The sequence below is a fragment of the Schistocerca cancellata genome, chromosome 3 (assembly GCF_023864275.1).
Source record: "Schistocerca cancellata isolate TAMUIC-IGC-003103 chromosome 3, iqSchCanc2.1, whole genome shotgun sequence".
Classification (NCBI taxonomy): domain Eukaryota; kingdom Metazoa; phylum Arthropoda; class Insecta; order Orthoptera; family Acrididae; genus Schistocerca; species Schistocerca cancellata.
Genome location: NC_064628.1, coordinates 901,198,775 through 901,215,284, shown reverse-complemented (window position 1 = coordinate 901,215,284; position 16,510 = coordinate 901,198,775). Strand labels below are relative to the sequence as shown.

The 16,510-nt window shown below is 40.8% G+C and overlaps 1 protein-coding gene across 3 annotated transcripts in view; it reads left to right on the top strand.

The window, feature by feature from the left end:
• Nucleotides 1-16,510, top strand: part of LOC126175976 (type 2 phosphatidylinositol 4,5-bisphosphate 4-phosphatase) — a 57,602-nt gene that overhangs the window by 25,303 nt on the left and 15,789 nt on the right. For all 3 annotated transcript variants that reach the window (XM_049923079.1, XM_049923077.1, XM_049923078.1), the window contains exons 3-5: nt 5,278-5,487; nt 10,168-10,217; nt 10,308-10,398. In XM_049923079.1, coding sequence (XP_049779036.1) covers nt 5,278-5,487; nt 10,168-10,217; nt 10,308-10,398 — 351 coding nt within the window. The remainder of the gene's footprint in view (nt 1-5,277; nt 5,488-10,167; nt 10,218-10,307; nt 10,399-16,510) is intronic.

Here is a 16,510-nt window from a genome sequence, read left to right as displayed (position 1 = left end):
TGTTTCAGATTTCGAGTTAGAATGGGATAGGAATGATGATGGAAATAGGATCACATTTGAGGAAGTGGAAAAAATGGTCAATAGATTGCAGTGCAATAAAGCGGCTGGGGTGGATGAAATTAAGTCGGAACTCGTCAAATACAGTGGAATGTCAGGTCTTAAATGGCCTTGGAGTCGGGACAAGTTCCATCAGACTGGACAAAAGCAGTAATCACACCAATCTTTAAACATGGAAACAGAAAAGATTGTAACAACTACAGAGGTATCTCTTTAATCAGCGTTGTGGGTAAAATCTTCTCAGGTATTGTTGAAAGGAAAGTGCGAGTATTAGTTGAGGACCAACTGGATGAAAATCAGTGTGGGTTTAGGCCTCTTAGAGGTTGTCAGGACCAGATCTTTAGCTTACGGCAAATAATGGAGAAGTGTTATGAGTGGAACAGGGAATTGTATCTATGCTTTATAGATCTAGAAAAGGCATATGACCGGGTTCCTAGGAGGAAGTTATTGTCTGTTCTACAAGATTATGGAATAGGAGGCAAACTTTTGCAAGCAATTAAAGGTCTTTACATGGATAGTCAGGCAGCAGTTAGAGTTGACGGTAAATTGAGTTCAGGGTTCAGAGTAGTTTCAGGGGTAAGACAAGGCTGCAACCTGTCTCCACTGTTGTTCATATTATTTATGGATCTTATGTTGAAAACAATAGACTGGCTGGGTGAGATTAAGATATGTGAACACAAAATAAGCAGTCTTGCATATGCGGATGACTTAGTTGTGATGGCAGATTCGATTGAAAGTTTGCAAAGTAATATTTCAGAGCTAGATCAGAAATGTAAGGACTACGGTATGAAGATTAGCATCTCCAAAACGAAAGTAATGTCAGTGGGAAAGAAATATAAACGGATTGAGTGCCAAATAGGAGGAACAAAGTTAGAACAGGTGGACGGTTTCAAGTACTTAGGATGCATATTCTCACAGGATGGCAACATAGTGAAAGAACTGGAAGCGAGTTGTAGCAAAGCTAATGCAGTGAGCGCTCAGCTACAATCTACTCTCTTCTGCAAGAAGGAAGTCAGTACCAATACTAAGTTATCTGTGCACCGTTCAATCTTTCGACCAACTTTGTTGTATGGGAGCGAATGCTGGGTGGATTCAGGTTACCTTATCAACAAGGTTGAGGTTACGGATATGAAAGTAGCTAGGATGATTGCAGGTACTAGTAGATGGGAACAATGGCAGGAGGGTGTCCACAATGAGGAAATCAAAGAAAAACTGGGAATGAACTCTATAGATGTAGCAGTCAGGGCGAGCAGGCGTAGATGGTGGGGTCATGTTACACGCATGGGAGAAGCAAGGTTACCCAAGAGACTCATGGATTCAGCAGTAGAGGGTAGGAGGAGTCGGGGCAGACCGAGGAGAAGGTACCTGGATTCGGTTGAGAATGATTTTGAAGTAATAGGTTTAACATCAGAAGAGGCACCAATGTTAGCATTGAATAGGGGATCATGGAGGAACTGTATAAGGGGGGCTATGCTCCAGAGTGAACGCTGAAAGGCATAATCAGTCTTAAATGATGATGATGATAATGATGAAATTTTTCCTCCTAAGGCTTTTTTTTCTTTTCTTTTCTTTTTTTTATGTTCTTTTGAATGTGCCCAATTTAGTTTTTTTTCTCTTTTGCATCATACTAATCAGTATCCTTTTCTCTAAAATTTCTGTTTAATATTTATTCTTTAGATTTCTTTTCAGTTGGGATATTGTTGTGACTCATGTCCATAGGTACAACTCTATTGTACCAAATTTTTTATTTTCCTGTTATTCCAAAACACCCTTCATAGCTATAGTGTTAAATACTCCAAATGTCTTGGAATGATTTTTTTGGTTTCTTTATTAAGGTGGTTGTTACTTAATAATTTATTCTTGTTTTTGATGGTTTGTTTGGTTATTGCACTTCTTGTTTTAATATCTGTTATAATTCTTTCGTGATTTCGTGACTCTTTCAGTCTGTGATCGTCCAAGGTATCAGATTGTTTTTAACATATAGTTCACGTCCATTTTAGTCTCTGTTAAGACTGCTACATCAGCAGCAGATCAATTGTAATTGGTTTTGATATCTTTGGTGGAACTTTTCATTGTTTGTATTGCACTTTCTATAAGTGAATTATATTAATTTATCAAACAATGGAAACTCCAGGTTGGAATATCAGTATTTTGTAAGGAAAAGATAGATTGTCACTTATGTAAAGATGATGCATTAAATTGCAGACAGGCACAGTTAAGATACTTACACATTAGCTTTCGGCCACAGCCTTCCTCAGAAAAAGAGAGAGAAACATATACCATCATTCACTCAAGCAAGCACACCTTCCACACACCTGACCTCGCACTCCGGTAGCTCAGATCAGGCATTCTGGTCTGAGCTGACAGAGTTGGCAGTTGTGTGCGTGAGGTGTGCTTGCTTGTGTGAATGAATGGTGTGTGTATGTGTCTCTCTTTTTCTGATGAAGGCTGTGGTCGAAAGCCAATGTGTCTTCTAATTGTGCCTGTCCACAACTTAACGTGTCACCTTTACAGTGAGTAGCAATCTCTCTTTCCTTAATCTTTACTATAGGCTATCTTTCTTGAGCTGACTGCAATTTAATTATAAAGAATTATACCAGACGCATTTCGCTTTTATTTACAGGTAATCTTCCGTGGCTATTCTTCAAATTGAATACATACATTTGTACATTTTTGATTGTTTTAGATTAAAAACCATGTTTTCTTTATAAAGTTGGTCTGCAAGTTGCTTTCGGTGTTTCTTCACATGTTCTGCTCCTTTTCTTTTTGCTAGCAGTGGTTGGTGCTGAAAGGTTTCATTTCACATTTGCACTTGACACATTTTGCCATTCTGCAGTATTTCCTGCACTGCATTATTTACACTTCACTTTCTTAAACTGTTTCTCATTCCACACTGCCACAGTGTTTGTCTGTCTGTCTGTCTGTCTGTTTTCGTTCACGTTGTGTGTGTGTTGGCAACCTGTGAAACTATTGTGTGTGTGTGTGTGTGTGTGTGTGTGTGTGTGTGTGTGTGTGTGTGTGTGAGAGAGAGAGAGAGAGAGAGAGAGAGAGAGAGCTGTGGTTATATGTGCACATTTGATGTTATATTAACTGGTCAATCATTTTAAAGTTTCTTATAAGGTGAGGTGTTTTTTGTTGTTCTTTATCCTTATGATTTCTATGGCTGTGGCTGTAATTTTATGTTGGTATAAGTGTTCTGCAAAAGTTGAATGATTTGTCCTATACTTCCATGCTCTTACATGTTCCTTGTATCTAGTGTCAAATATCCTCCTGGTTTGACCTATCTATCTTCTATCACATGTATTGCATTTCAGTTGGTATATTCCTGATTTCTGATACAGATCATATTTTTGTATTGTTTTTGGGAAATATGTCTGAATTAAGCCGTTGGTTTGGTGTGCTATTTTTAAGCCTTGTTTTCTGAAAGTATCGGATGTTCTGTGTGTGAATTTGTGGTTGTATGCCATTATGTACAATCTTTTACTTTGTTTCTTTCACACTTTGTGTAGTTTCTATTCTTCTGTTTCGTGTATTGGTTTGTGTGTGATTTTGTCTTTGTGTTGGTGACAGCCAGGTATTTGTTCTTTTCTGTTTCTTGATTTTTCTTCTTCAGCTTTGTTGTTAAGTTCTCTTTGCATCCATTGTTTGAGACCATTTGTATTATTGTATTCATTTGTAAAATTACTCAAAAAGGTCTGAAACACATCATTAGCGAACAGATAGACAAAAAATACATAGTAAACCTCATAGCTGACAATAGAGAAAGAGAAAAACAGTTAAATTTTTTGTACATCACCATAAAGATTCAGAACAACCAACACACATCTGACATATACTGAAAACCGACAACAACAGACAAATGAAACATCACACCACCCCAGTTCTCATAAGAAGGCAGCACTTAGATACATACTCCACAGACTAAACACAGTATCACTAGATACAGACTGTTTCAAAAAGAAATGAATACCATAATACAAACAGCCTCAAAAATGGATACAAAGAGAACTTAGTAACAGCTGAATAAAAAATCAAGAAACCCAAAAGAACAAACACCCAGTTGTCACCAACACAGGAACAAAACCACACACAAACCAATACACAAAATACAACAATAGAAACAATACAAAGTATGATAGAACCAGACAGTAAAAGATAGTACACAATGGCATACAACCACAAATACACACACGGAATATTCAGTACTTTCTAACAACAAGGCATAAAAATAGCACACCAAACCGACAACTCAATTCAAAAATACTTTCCAGAAACAATAGGAAAAAACTGATGTGTGTCAGAAATCAGAAATATACCACCTGAAATGCAATACATGTGATGGAAGATAGATGGGCCAAACCAGGAAGACATTGACACCAGATCACAAAATTGCAGCCAGAGACACAGAAGTGGAATCATAAGGATAAACAGTAACATCACCTCACCTTACAAGAAACTTAAAACCGATTGACCACATAATATAACATTAAATGTACACATATAACCACAGGCTCCATTTGCCACTACCATCTCCTCCCAGATTTTGTTCCATAATCACCGTCGAAGCCCATCCTTGCGCTCTCTCTCTCTCTCTCTCTCTCTCTCTCTCTCTCTCTCTCTCTCTCTCTCTCTCCCCCCCCCCCCCCCCTCACCCCCTGCCCCCTGGAAAATATACACACACTGCGGCAGTATGAAATGAGAAACAGTTCAAGAAAGGGAAGTGTAAATAATGCAGTGCAGGAAATACTGCAGAATGGCAAAAGCTGCCAAGTACAAATGTGACATGAAGCGTTTCAATGCCAACCGCTGCTAGCAGGGAGGGAAGGGGCAGAATATGTAAAGAAACACTGTAAGTAGCTTGCTGACCAACTTTATAAAGAAAACATTGTTTTAATATAAAACAGTAAAAAATGCACAAATGTAGTATCCAATTTGCAGAATAACCACGGAAGAAGCTTTGTAAATAAAAGCGAAACATGTCTAGTGTAATTCTTTTTTAATTAAATTGCAGTCAGCTAAAGATGGGTAATCTACAGTAAGAGATTTTAACAGCTGCTGTGAAGGATGGTCACGCAAATATATTATCTTTGATACATTATAATTATTTACCTTGTTTATCATTGGAGATAGTCAGTTGCTGGATAAAAAACAATGACTTGTTGTATTTAAGTTCATGAATGTTGCTAATACAGTTGACATAATATTAATCACTTCTTTCAGCCTATTAGGAATGCACCACCTGGAAAAAAGTATGTACGCTGCCCCTGCAATTGTCTGCTTATTTGCAAGAGTTCATCACAGCGTATTGCTTGTCCTCGACCAAACTGCAAGCGAATAATAAACCTGGCACCAAGCCCTGTTACTCCACCAGTGCCAACGATGCCCGGCATGTGCCGTGTTACATGTGGACATTGTCATGACACCTTCCTGGTAAGGCGTTGAGTCATTCAAATCAGACCTAAAGTTTCACATGTTTCCTTAATTTTGGAAAGATAAACATAAATAATAGAAACCTAATGTTTAAATTTATAAATTTATTATCTAATGTTGTAAACAATAAGTGTAAGGTGGTATAGTGTGTGTAAGTATTAGAGGAAAAACTGAACTCAAAAATATGGTTTGTCTGTGAAAATTAAAACCATGTTAGGGTGGAAGAGAGGCTTTTATTCACTAAGTGAAAGTGTGGAAATGACTGAGAAGACTGTAACACTCTGGGAAAACACAACGGATTCTTAGGTTTTGCGTGTTTCAAGCAGTTTCTGTGTTAAAGGAAAGAGGGAGATGGGGTGCAGGAAAAGGTAAAAAGAAATAGTGCAGGCAGTGGGAAGAAGCGGCTAATGGCAGTTTTGTGTATGCTCCGATACTGATACACCAACCACCACCATGTTCCATTAAAGTGCTTACTATGACAGTCACAATATGGAGCATAAATAACAAATAGTTCTTTTTAGGTCACTTTCACAAGATTGCTTCTGATCTACCTGGCTTTAACAACTCTCCCAGATTTTACAAGAAAATTGGTGACTTACGTAAATAACACTGTGCTTGGAAACATTGTACAATGCAGTAACCCAGTTGATTTTCTTAACTTTCTTCCTTATACTACTTTCATGAATAGTACCTGTAAAAATAATCTTTGCAGAGAACATATTTAAGTATCTTGTATACCACCTTAAAACATAGCCCTTTGACAATCTTAATGAACAAGTAATTCAGCTTGTAAACTGCCATGAAGACTGATTAAGTGCCCGCGCGCCTACACACACACACACACACACACACACACACACACACTCTCTCTCTCTCTCTCTCTCTCTCTCTCTCTCTCTCTCTCTCTCTCACACACACACACACACACACACACACACACACACACACACACACACACACACACACACTAACTAGAGGCTGGAAAGTTGGGTCTAAATGGTGTGAGTAGAACTTTAAAGTGTACAGGACAGTATAACTCTATTTGTCTTCCATAACATAGGAAATTTCTTCCAGATGTGCAGTACACTTGAGGAATTTTTCCTGACAGGTTTAATGTACATGAAGGGAGAACCAGCTGACTTCTTAATGTTTACAAATTTTAAATTCACGATGTATGTATGTATGTATGTATGTGAAACCCATCTCCCTGACCCCCCCCCCCCCCCCCCTCTCCCACCCACCATCTGGCCATCCTGATTTAGGTTTTCCCTGATTTCCCTAAATCACTCTAGGCAAATGCTGGGATGGTTCCTTTGAAAGGGCATGGCCGACTTCCTTCCCTGTCCTTCCCTAATCCGATGAGACCGATGACCTCGCTGTCTGCTCTTCTCCCTGAAACAACCCTCACCCCCCCCCCCCCCCCACGATATATTATATTATAAGGTTTGTTGTGTTTTTGTTTTGCAGGTTGGTATTCTGATAGATATGGAATTATTTATTGATTGTAATTTTTTTTTATTTGTAATTCACTGTTGCTATTTGAATTTACATATTTTCATTCTGTTATTTGGGGATACAGTAGTGAGTGACACTTTGAACACTAGAAAATGGAATGCGAAGTGGAGAGGTTGGAACTTTTTCTGATACACTCTTCTGTTTGAGTTCATTAGAGGGGTGACAGCACTGGAGGCAGCCAAAAAAATTTAAGCCATGCATAGGGAGAAGACCATTAGACAGAGTACAGCAAGAAAATGGTTTTCTCATTTTCAGGTTGGTTATTTTGATTTCGGTGACTGTCCCCATTCAGGAAGAACTTTGGAGTTTGATGATGAATCTTTAAATCCATAATGATCCGTGCTGTGCACTCAAGAAATGGCAAATGTGATGAACTGTGATCATTCCACCACTGTGTGACATTTGTGTGTAGTGGGGAAGGTTCAAAACTCGGGTGTATTGGTACAGCATTCTCTAAGCCAAAATGACAAAAATCAGCAGGTGGCCATATATGCACCTATGCTTGCTTTTTATCAATTTGCTCATGAACAACACTGACCATTACTACCCTGTATCTTTACTGGTGATGAGAAATGATGTCTTTATGCTAAAATAAAAAAAAGAACGGAATGGGTGAGGCTGAACAAAGCAGCAACTCCCTGTACAAAGACATGCACACATCCCAAAAGATAGTGTTATGCAGCTGATGGAACAGGGACTATGTGATGTACAACGAATTGGTTCCCTGATATGTAATCATTGCTGCTGACATTTATTCTCAACAGCTGAGACATCTTGTGGATTTAACCCCAGAACAATGGCCAGGAAGACTGCATGAAGTGATGCTATGATACTGTAATGCCAGCCCAAATTCTACTTCAAAGTCCACCAAAAAATGTATACATTCTTTATCAGGCTTTATCGAGATATTGATATTGTCATTCGATTTGAGTTAATAATGTGTTGTTGTATGGTCTTTGGCTCAACAGATGTTAGTACTTTCATCTCGGTATTGAGAAAACAAGATGGTGGGAGCATGCTTGACATTCGATCAACGAAAATGTATTATGAAGTAGTTTTTAAAGTTTGATAATGCTGTTGAAGTGCAATGTCAGTGGAGGCAGGAGTTTGAAACAGAACTGCCAACCTGCCTAACAATTAAACACATCATTGACAAGTTTGAATTGCATGGAACAATTTGTGATATTCGCAAAGGAGGATCAGAAACACAGGTGTACAGCTACAAATCTTGCTTCGTCAGCTCTCGTGGTACAAACGTTTGTTAATTCTCCACAGAATCCTGCTAAGCAATGTGCACGTGAAGTGGATGTTAGCTGTTAAAGCATACGAAGAATTCTGAAAGCTGCACAGTGGAAAGTTTACATTCCGCAATTACTGTATGTGATTGTTGAAAACGAGCCTGATTGCCGAATGCAATTTTGTAAATGGTATCAGCAAATAGTAATTGATGACAAACAGTTTGTGATGAAGGTCGTGTGAAGTGACAAGTCACAATTTAAACTTAATGGAACCATGAATCCCATAACAGTGTTTACTGTGCACAAGAAAATGCGCATGTTTGTGGATAAAGCGCTCAGTCTACCAGGGGTTCACGTGTGGTGTGGACTATCATCTAGGGGCTTAGTAGGACCCTTTTTCTTTGATGCTACTGCCACTGGATATATGTACCCGGAAATGTTACCACATCAGTCTTGCCAGGTATACATGTGTTTTATGGAACCAATGAAGAGGTCTTCTGCCAACAGGATGGGGCACCACCACACTACCACCTAGCTATACGAGCTTTTCTAGATGACAGTTTTCCCAAGCATTGGATTGGACGAAGAGGGCCCATTGAGTTCCCTCCACAGTCACTACATCTAATGCCTACGGACTTCTACTGTGAACTGTGAAAGATAATGTCTATCAACATAAGCTACGCGTGCTGGAGGAACTTCGCCACGAGATTACAGTGATATATGCAGCAATCTCCACTGTAACATTGGCTGACGTAGTTGTGGCAGCTGCTCATCATTCTGTTATGTGTATGGCCACCAACGGTGCACGTTTTGAACATTTAAAGTAACCATGTGCTAAACTGAAGGTTGTACAACATGTGTGATCAACTATTAAATGTAAAATAAACACATAAGTAATACTTTAAGGAGCGAAAAGTGTGTATACATTTTTCTGGCAGACTCCGTATACTGACAAGAAACACTATATGGGAGTTGGGTTGGGAAGTCATTCCACACCCACCTTATGCACCTGATCTTGCGTCATCAGATTTTTCACCTTTTCTGCCCTCTGTCGAACAGCCTTCAAGGAACTTCCTTTACAGATGAAAACACATTCCAAACATGGGCTGATGAGTTCCTTGCCTGAAAGCCCTGTTATTTCTAAAATTACATAATTGAAGACTTACCTGAGTATTGGCAGACTGTTGTAAATAGTGAAGAAGAATATTTTATTGATGACTAAAGTCTCTGTTATGTGTATCTGTTGTGTTTGTTAAACTTATGGTAAAATTCTATGAACTTACATACCAACCAATAAATACAAGGCAACTATATCTCTTTAGTTTAAATTTTGTGATTGCAGCCATGAAATGCAGCACATCAGTGGTTTCCTGTTTGTGTTGTGAGACCATAGTGTATTTGTATGTTAGTGACTTAGAAGTTACATACCCTCTTTAAATTCGCATCAATCTCTCATATAGGAATAATGCAGAGGGAACCTGCGTAAGAATCTATAAACAGGATTTTACCGAATTACCCTCCAGAACATGAAAGAAGGATTAGATATCATATGAGTTGAAATAATTACTTGAGTTTCTATTTTCTTCAGTGATGCATTTTGAGGGTTTGCACTCTCATGTGACTAGCAGTGGTTTACATTTCTGTTTCTTCCCTTAGGTGGACTTGATTGTCTGTCATACCTTTCAGTTCAAAAACGTTCCACCTAGAAACACAGTGCAAGCTATTACACATATATGCGTATGTGCAATGGAGTACTGAACACATGTGTAAAAGTGAAATAGGATATTAAACAAAACTTAATAGATCTCAACCTCACTGTGTCAAAGGGTAGAACTGTATGCTACACTAGAGCCAGATTTAAATGCAGTTGTTGTTTGCATTGTAAGTACTGAATTGTAATTTATTGTTTCTTCAATTTTGTTTACAGTTTAATACACTTAATAATGCTCTTGCAAGGTGCCCTCATTGTCGGAAAGTGTAAGTATTTCTCAGTAAATCATGAAATAAAATACTTTGTGATGTTTTTCAGATTTGTTTTTTAATTAATGTTGTTTGTTAACTTCTAAGGTCATCAGTTGGACCAGACTTTGCTAGAGCCCGAGGGATAGTGTTTATAATAATTGGTCTGGTTTTCTTGGCTGTTGGCATTGGTGTAACGGTAAGTACTCAACATGCAATAAATACATTACAATGCCTGTTGGTGATCCTTGAAACTCCCTCTCCATTATTGAAGCACAGTGGCTAAAGGGAATGGCAACAAGAAATACTCATTGCATAGCCAAACAACAGTATTAGACTCTTGTGTAACAAACCACAGAAACACCAAAGATGTCTCAGGCAGCAGCTAGAAAGGGGGGGGGGGGGGGGGGCGGTGGCTCTGTACAACAAGCCACTTTGCACTTCAGTGGTTCAAATGGCTCTGAGCACTATGGGACTTAACTTCTAAGGTCATCAGTCTCCTAGAACTAAGAACTACTTAAACCTAACTAACCTAAGGACAGCACACACATCCATGTCTGAGGCAGGATTCGAACCTGCGACCGTAGTGGTCGTGCAGTTCCAGACTGTAGCGCCTAGAACCGCTCGGCCACCCCGGCCGGCTGCACTTCAGTGTCAGCTGGCTTTCACTATAATACAAATAATGTGGCAGTTGTACATTTGTAGCATACAGGTTTTGATGACTTCATCACATGCCCATCAAAATGGTGGAACACTGTAACAAAGTAAGAATCATCCATACATAGCAATGTGTGCAAGTATAAAAAACATTTTTTCATTCTGAAATCCACTCAAAATAAGTCAGTTTCAGAGAGTTTAGTGGTCAACAAGTGTAGCTGTGTTAGGTCTGAAATGCCTGTACTAATTTAATTTGCCTAGTATGACCTGTCGTTTTAGAAGATTGTGGGGCAGGAGGAGGTTGTGGATGATAGAGGTATGCCTCTGTTGGTCAAAAACTGTTCTTCCTCGTGATGTGCTCTAGGCTATTTAATTTTCGGTTGAAAAAGTATGCACTTCTGTAAGTAGCAACACAGGTCCATTCCTTATAGAATGAATAATTGCCAGAGGTTGTATAAATGGTGTTCTTGGTCTGTTCCTATGTCAGTTATGTTATATAAATAGTTTGAACAATGATGAATATTGCACAGAAGTTGATCTGATCCAGAAACTCCTGGAAAATAGCTGATGTGCTGGACACGCAGAATGGAGGGCTACAGTATTGATATAGCACAAAGTTGGTGTTAATGGCTATAACTGCATGGAATTTTGTGTCTAGAGGAAGTGAAAATAATATTCAGAGAGATCAGTGTACAAATAACAAAGCTTCCCAGTGAGATGTGAAAGCAGTGCTTCTGTTCAGGGTAATTGGTGTATATCTATCACAGTTTAGGTGTTGATTGTGACCTTCATCTCCAAAAATCACAAAATTCTGAGAGATCAGTCCAGTTTGTACACCACCACATGACTCAGGGCAACCTGCCACAGGCTTAAAGGTAGTCAACCAAATGTGATACTAAAACATAAGGCTTTAAGTGCCATTGTTGGGTGTTGCATGCTGGTAAAGAATGGATGCACCCAGATCACCAAAGAACAATGGAACTTTATTAACACAACGCATCAACCGAGTTCAGTATAAAGAAGCTTCAGAAATTAATATGACACAGTGCACACTAACATTTTCTTAGAACATACAAGACATATTGTTTATGCTAGCATAGTCCTAAGTTAATTACTCTGATCTGTCCTAATAGAGTATCAGTGATGGAGTCAGGAAATGTTTGTATGAGGACGTAGTGATTGTTGCACTTATGATGACTTAATGGTTCAGACACTTTATGGGAGGCAATAGGCTCCAAGTTGTGTGCAGAACTGCTTACGGTGGATGTAGTACCACCTGGTTCCTTGGTGATTGCTGAGGTGTGAACTCCTGGGGTTGGATTGCTGGCATATTGGAAGGGCAGCAACTCACAGTAGAAACCTGTGTAGTTGGTGGCTGGACTGTAGGTGCTGGCCAAAGTTACAGTGTCCCTCTTTGTTATGGAAAAGATGGCAGAGCCATCTTGCTGCTGTCTGTGGCTGTGATATAGATGATAGCCGAGGATATGGCATTCCTTGGTCCCTGAGGGAGATATGGCAGTGCCATCATTGAAAAGAAGCGCCACCTGAAGGGAGGAGGCTTCCCAGGGACAGTGGATCCAGCAGTGGGTTCCGGCATTGGTGGAGACATGGACCTGGAAGCAGGGCCAAAGGCAAGTAGCGCTCTGTCAGCCTGAAGGGAGGTAGGTCCATCTGCTTGAGAACTGGAAGGAGCTGCCCTAGATAACAAGAGACGTGCAGGGTTGCTGTCAAGTAGGGACTCCTGGGGTCACTCGAGGTGCTCTGACCTTGCAAAGCCATGCTTGTAGTGAAACTTCAAAGACTGAGGAACAGGAGTTGGGAGGGAAGTCCAGCTGGTGACCTGGAGGGTGGCAAGACAAGAAGTGCCAGGCACTCTGCATTGAGTGGAAGGCCCTAGAGTTCACAGGAGCAACAATGCTGGAGGTGTTTGGAAGTGGTGGTAGAGGGTGAATTCCTGCAGAAGGCATGATGCACACTGAAGTTTTCTGTTGGAGAAGTAAGCAAGAGTATGAAGCCAACATGTCCCACTCTGGAAAGGAAGGAGCCCAGGAGAGGTACAGAGGCACCGAGGCTGTGTGCTGAGTGTCAGTAACGGGGGGAAAGGAAGGTGTAACAGAGGATGGGCTGTCAGTAGGTGAAGAGCTGCATGCAGTGGACTCAGAAGAGAACAGCGCAACACTAATATAAGATGGAGAGGGAGAGTTTGAATGGGCAGGTGCCATGGATATCGGAAACAAAGGAAAGAATCTGGCTGGGGGGGGGGGGGGGGGTCACTGGTTTGTTGAGTGGGCCAGTGGTGAGGACGTTAATGGCACTGAAGCCTGAGGAGATGCTGGAGGTAGAAGGGTCAGGATAGGCCAGGGGACAATCATTATGGAATGCTGAGGTCTGGAGGAAGTGTCAGCTGTGTGAGGGAGGCGGACCGCAAGTCAGGTTGAGGCTGTGTCGTTCCTGCTGGGGCAGTGTTGGGATGGGCAAGCTCCGATTGAAGCAGCTGGGTGGTACGCTGTAAGAGCTGTGCCTGAGGCAGAAGCTGTGCTGACATGTCCGTTGCTTGCAGTGGTGCCACCACCCTACATTGTAGTTGAACCAGTTTAATAAAGCCCTGGAGCAACTGTTATACCTGCTTTCCCTGTAACTGTAAAATCCGAGTTAGTGAAAGCTGTGGTTTTGTGTTAACCATGAGCATGAATGATCATAACCACGTATAAATCTTGATTTATTTACTCCACATAAATGTACAAATAGTGTCAAATGAAATAGTTACAAGTGAACGGAATAGAATCAGAGTTGTTTTCAGTTAATAGCACAAGAATGTTTTTAAAACCCCCATAACACTGGAAACAAAACAAAACAAAACAAGTTTCACCGTCCACTAGACAGAAAGAAGGCAAAGGGAGCAGATGAGATGATCTGTAATCATTATACTTTTTATAGCAAGTATGTGCATACTCATATGAGAATTTCGTTGCATTGATGCAACATCAAGGAGTAAGTAACTTGTAACTCCCACACTGCAAAATATCCAACAGAATATGCAGTACTAAAGAATTTGAAAACGACAGATATACTAGGGCTACTACAGAAGCAGTTAGTGAAGCAACTATCAACATGTCCCTGGAGTGGTAAGACTGAAGAAAGTCACTAATGTAGCTGAGAAATGTTTGTATGCAAACATAGTTTGTGGTTGATTCACTCATGATAACTCAGTGGTTTGGATGTGATATGCAAGGCCTTGGGCTCCATCTGGTGGGCCATACATGTGGCCGACATAAAGCACGGAGTGTGCTGTGTGGTCAGTGAATGATACTCCAATTGAAGGACTGTGTAGCAGTTGACGTTACGCCTAGAGAACTGTCAGCTTCCAATGTTGATTACCTGTAGAGCAGCTGGACAGTGTCTTACAAAATTGTCCTGCAGAAGAATACTGAGAAAGCATGGTGATGGTACATGACTTGCAGAGGCAAGACAGTGTCAATAACAGCAGCCCCACTTACAGCAAATTTAGCACCATGTGGCACTGTGGTTGTTGCTCAGGGTGTGTTCTCCTGCATGTGGGATGCTACTTGAAGGGTGGTGTGTGAAGAAACTACATCTGTGTCGTCCAAATCTTGCTGGAACAGGGATGTAAAAACAGCACAAATAGCAATGATTTATCGCAATGGTGCATCTTCCAGTACTATGTATACAGGATTAACACCAGAGAATTGGAATACATTAAAGCAATCAATTCCACAAATATTATGGACATATTTTTGGTTGACTACCTCAGACCACAGATAATTTTTGTGTGAGTAAAGCATCCTACCTCCCCCTCAGCTTGAATAAGTAGTTCAGTCACATCCTAGCATTGGTGCGGTCCAAGATGGGATGGATGAGACTCGGCTCTCTACAGGTTGTTACAGATTAGGACTTTGGTGTGAACCCCATGTTCTATTGGAACAGTATCTGGTAACTGACACAGTAAGGGTCGTAGGCATTGTGTGAACAGTGTTGACTTGCACTGCTGATGACAACAATGCAGCCCTCCTTTTTGTGCTGTGAAAAGTGGTGGCTAGGTGATCCTAACATCCGTGTTATACACGAGTCCTGGCAGTGGGGCGACCTCACAGTTGTGGTGGTGAGATCACTCTGGACAGGAGTGGAGCTCGTGCATTGGGCTAGCCAGTAGCATCTGGAGAGCATGGCCGGAGGCTAATGGTGCAGAAACAGTGTCTCAGGGCAGCAGAATTGACATCTGGGCTGTCTGTCTCATTTTGAAACCTCTCGTACATTAGCTAGCAATTCCTCCAGACCGAGGGCATCAATCTGGAGTAGTTCAGGTAGGTCCTGTACCAGTTTGTCCTGTATAAGGATATTTGCTTCTGTCTTGCCACATTTATCTGGCACGTGAGTGGACGTATGGCATCAACTGATTACTATGAGACACGGCTGCCGTGGTTGTTCAGGGAATTGAAAGAGCTACAGCCATTCGAATACCACATACACAATGTTTTCACAGTGAAGATAGAAGTAATCAGATACGGATAGTTAATCACATTGCTCATTTTTAATTCCCTATGCTTCATCAATGATGTTAGCTAATATTTTGTCCCACTCGCAGCATTGTAAGCCATGCTATTAGGTCCCATACTAACAGCAGCATTGGAAACAACAATGTGTTAAAGGAAAAAAGCAGCATTATGAACATGACAGCTGCTCATTTCATTTGGAGCAATTTAAGCTGTAGTATTAGGTCTCAACCCAATCACAATCTCAAAGTTGTGAAATATGCGGGGGGAAAAAAATGATCAGATGGAGCAGTTGTCATTCATTACTGTGCACTATCACCCAATTGGCTACAAATGATGACAGTAAATTGCTATCAGAAACACACAGTGGAAGAACTGTAGACACCATAGTTGCACATAAGCCAAGCAGCAGACAGCATCTGTGATTTGTCCAGCTGCAAGTTGATGGTGCTATTGTGCTGCATGTTAGTTCCTGCAGTTGGTATCAGATGCAAGATGCAGTTGCTATCAATGCCAGAAATGGTACAAGTGTGGTCTGTACTGAGGTGGCTGTGTCTACCTTGTGGTGTGTCTGCAGTGGTGCCTCAAAATCTCTACCTGACATAGCAGATAACACACACCCAGCTGGACACAGTTTATTTATACACTAAATGTGCATTAAAACCAATAAATTGCTTCTTTTAAACAAGAGAACTCCATGAAATAGCTCTAGAATTGAAGTGCCTGACAAGAAATATTATTCTAGAAGATTCTGAAACTTACTCAGTTCCGCTGACATACCATGACAGAGAAGGTCTCTGCCCATTTGTATTCAGTGGCAATGAGGCCAATCCAGAAGAGAATGTCATTTTGTTCTTCAAATACACCTGCACCATAGCTGACATGTTTTTGGAGATTGATCTTGCTAGAAACACGAATCCCTCAGGTTATAGTTATATAGCTGTCGAACTGATGGGATCATAACTTTGGCTGTTGATGTACTTTCCGGGATGTGAGGTCGTGGTCCAAGAACTTATCTGCTCCTTACGTTTCGTCCAGGACTGCGCTGGACTTCCTCAGAGGCGCTGCTCCGCTGAGTCTTGCCGACTGACTGGTCGGGTGTCTGAGAGCGACTTATATATTGTGAGAAAGGGGGGCGTGGTT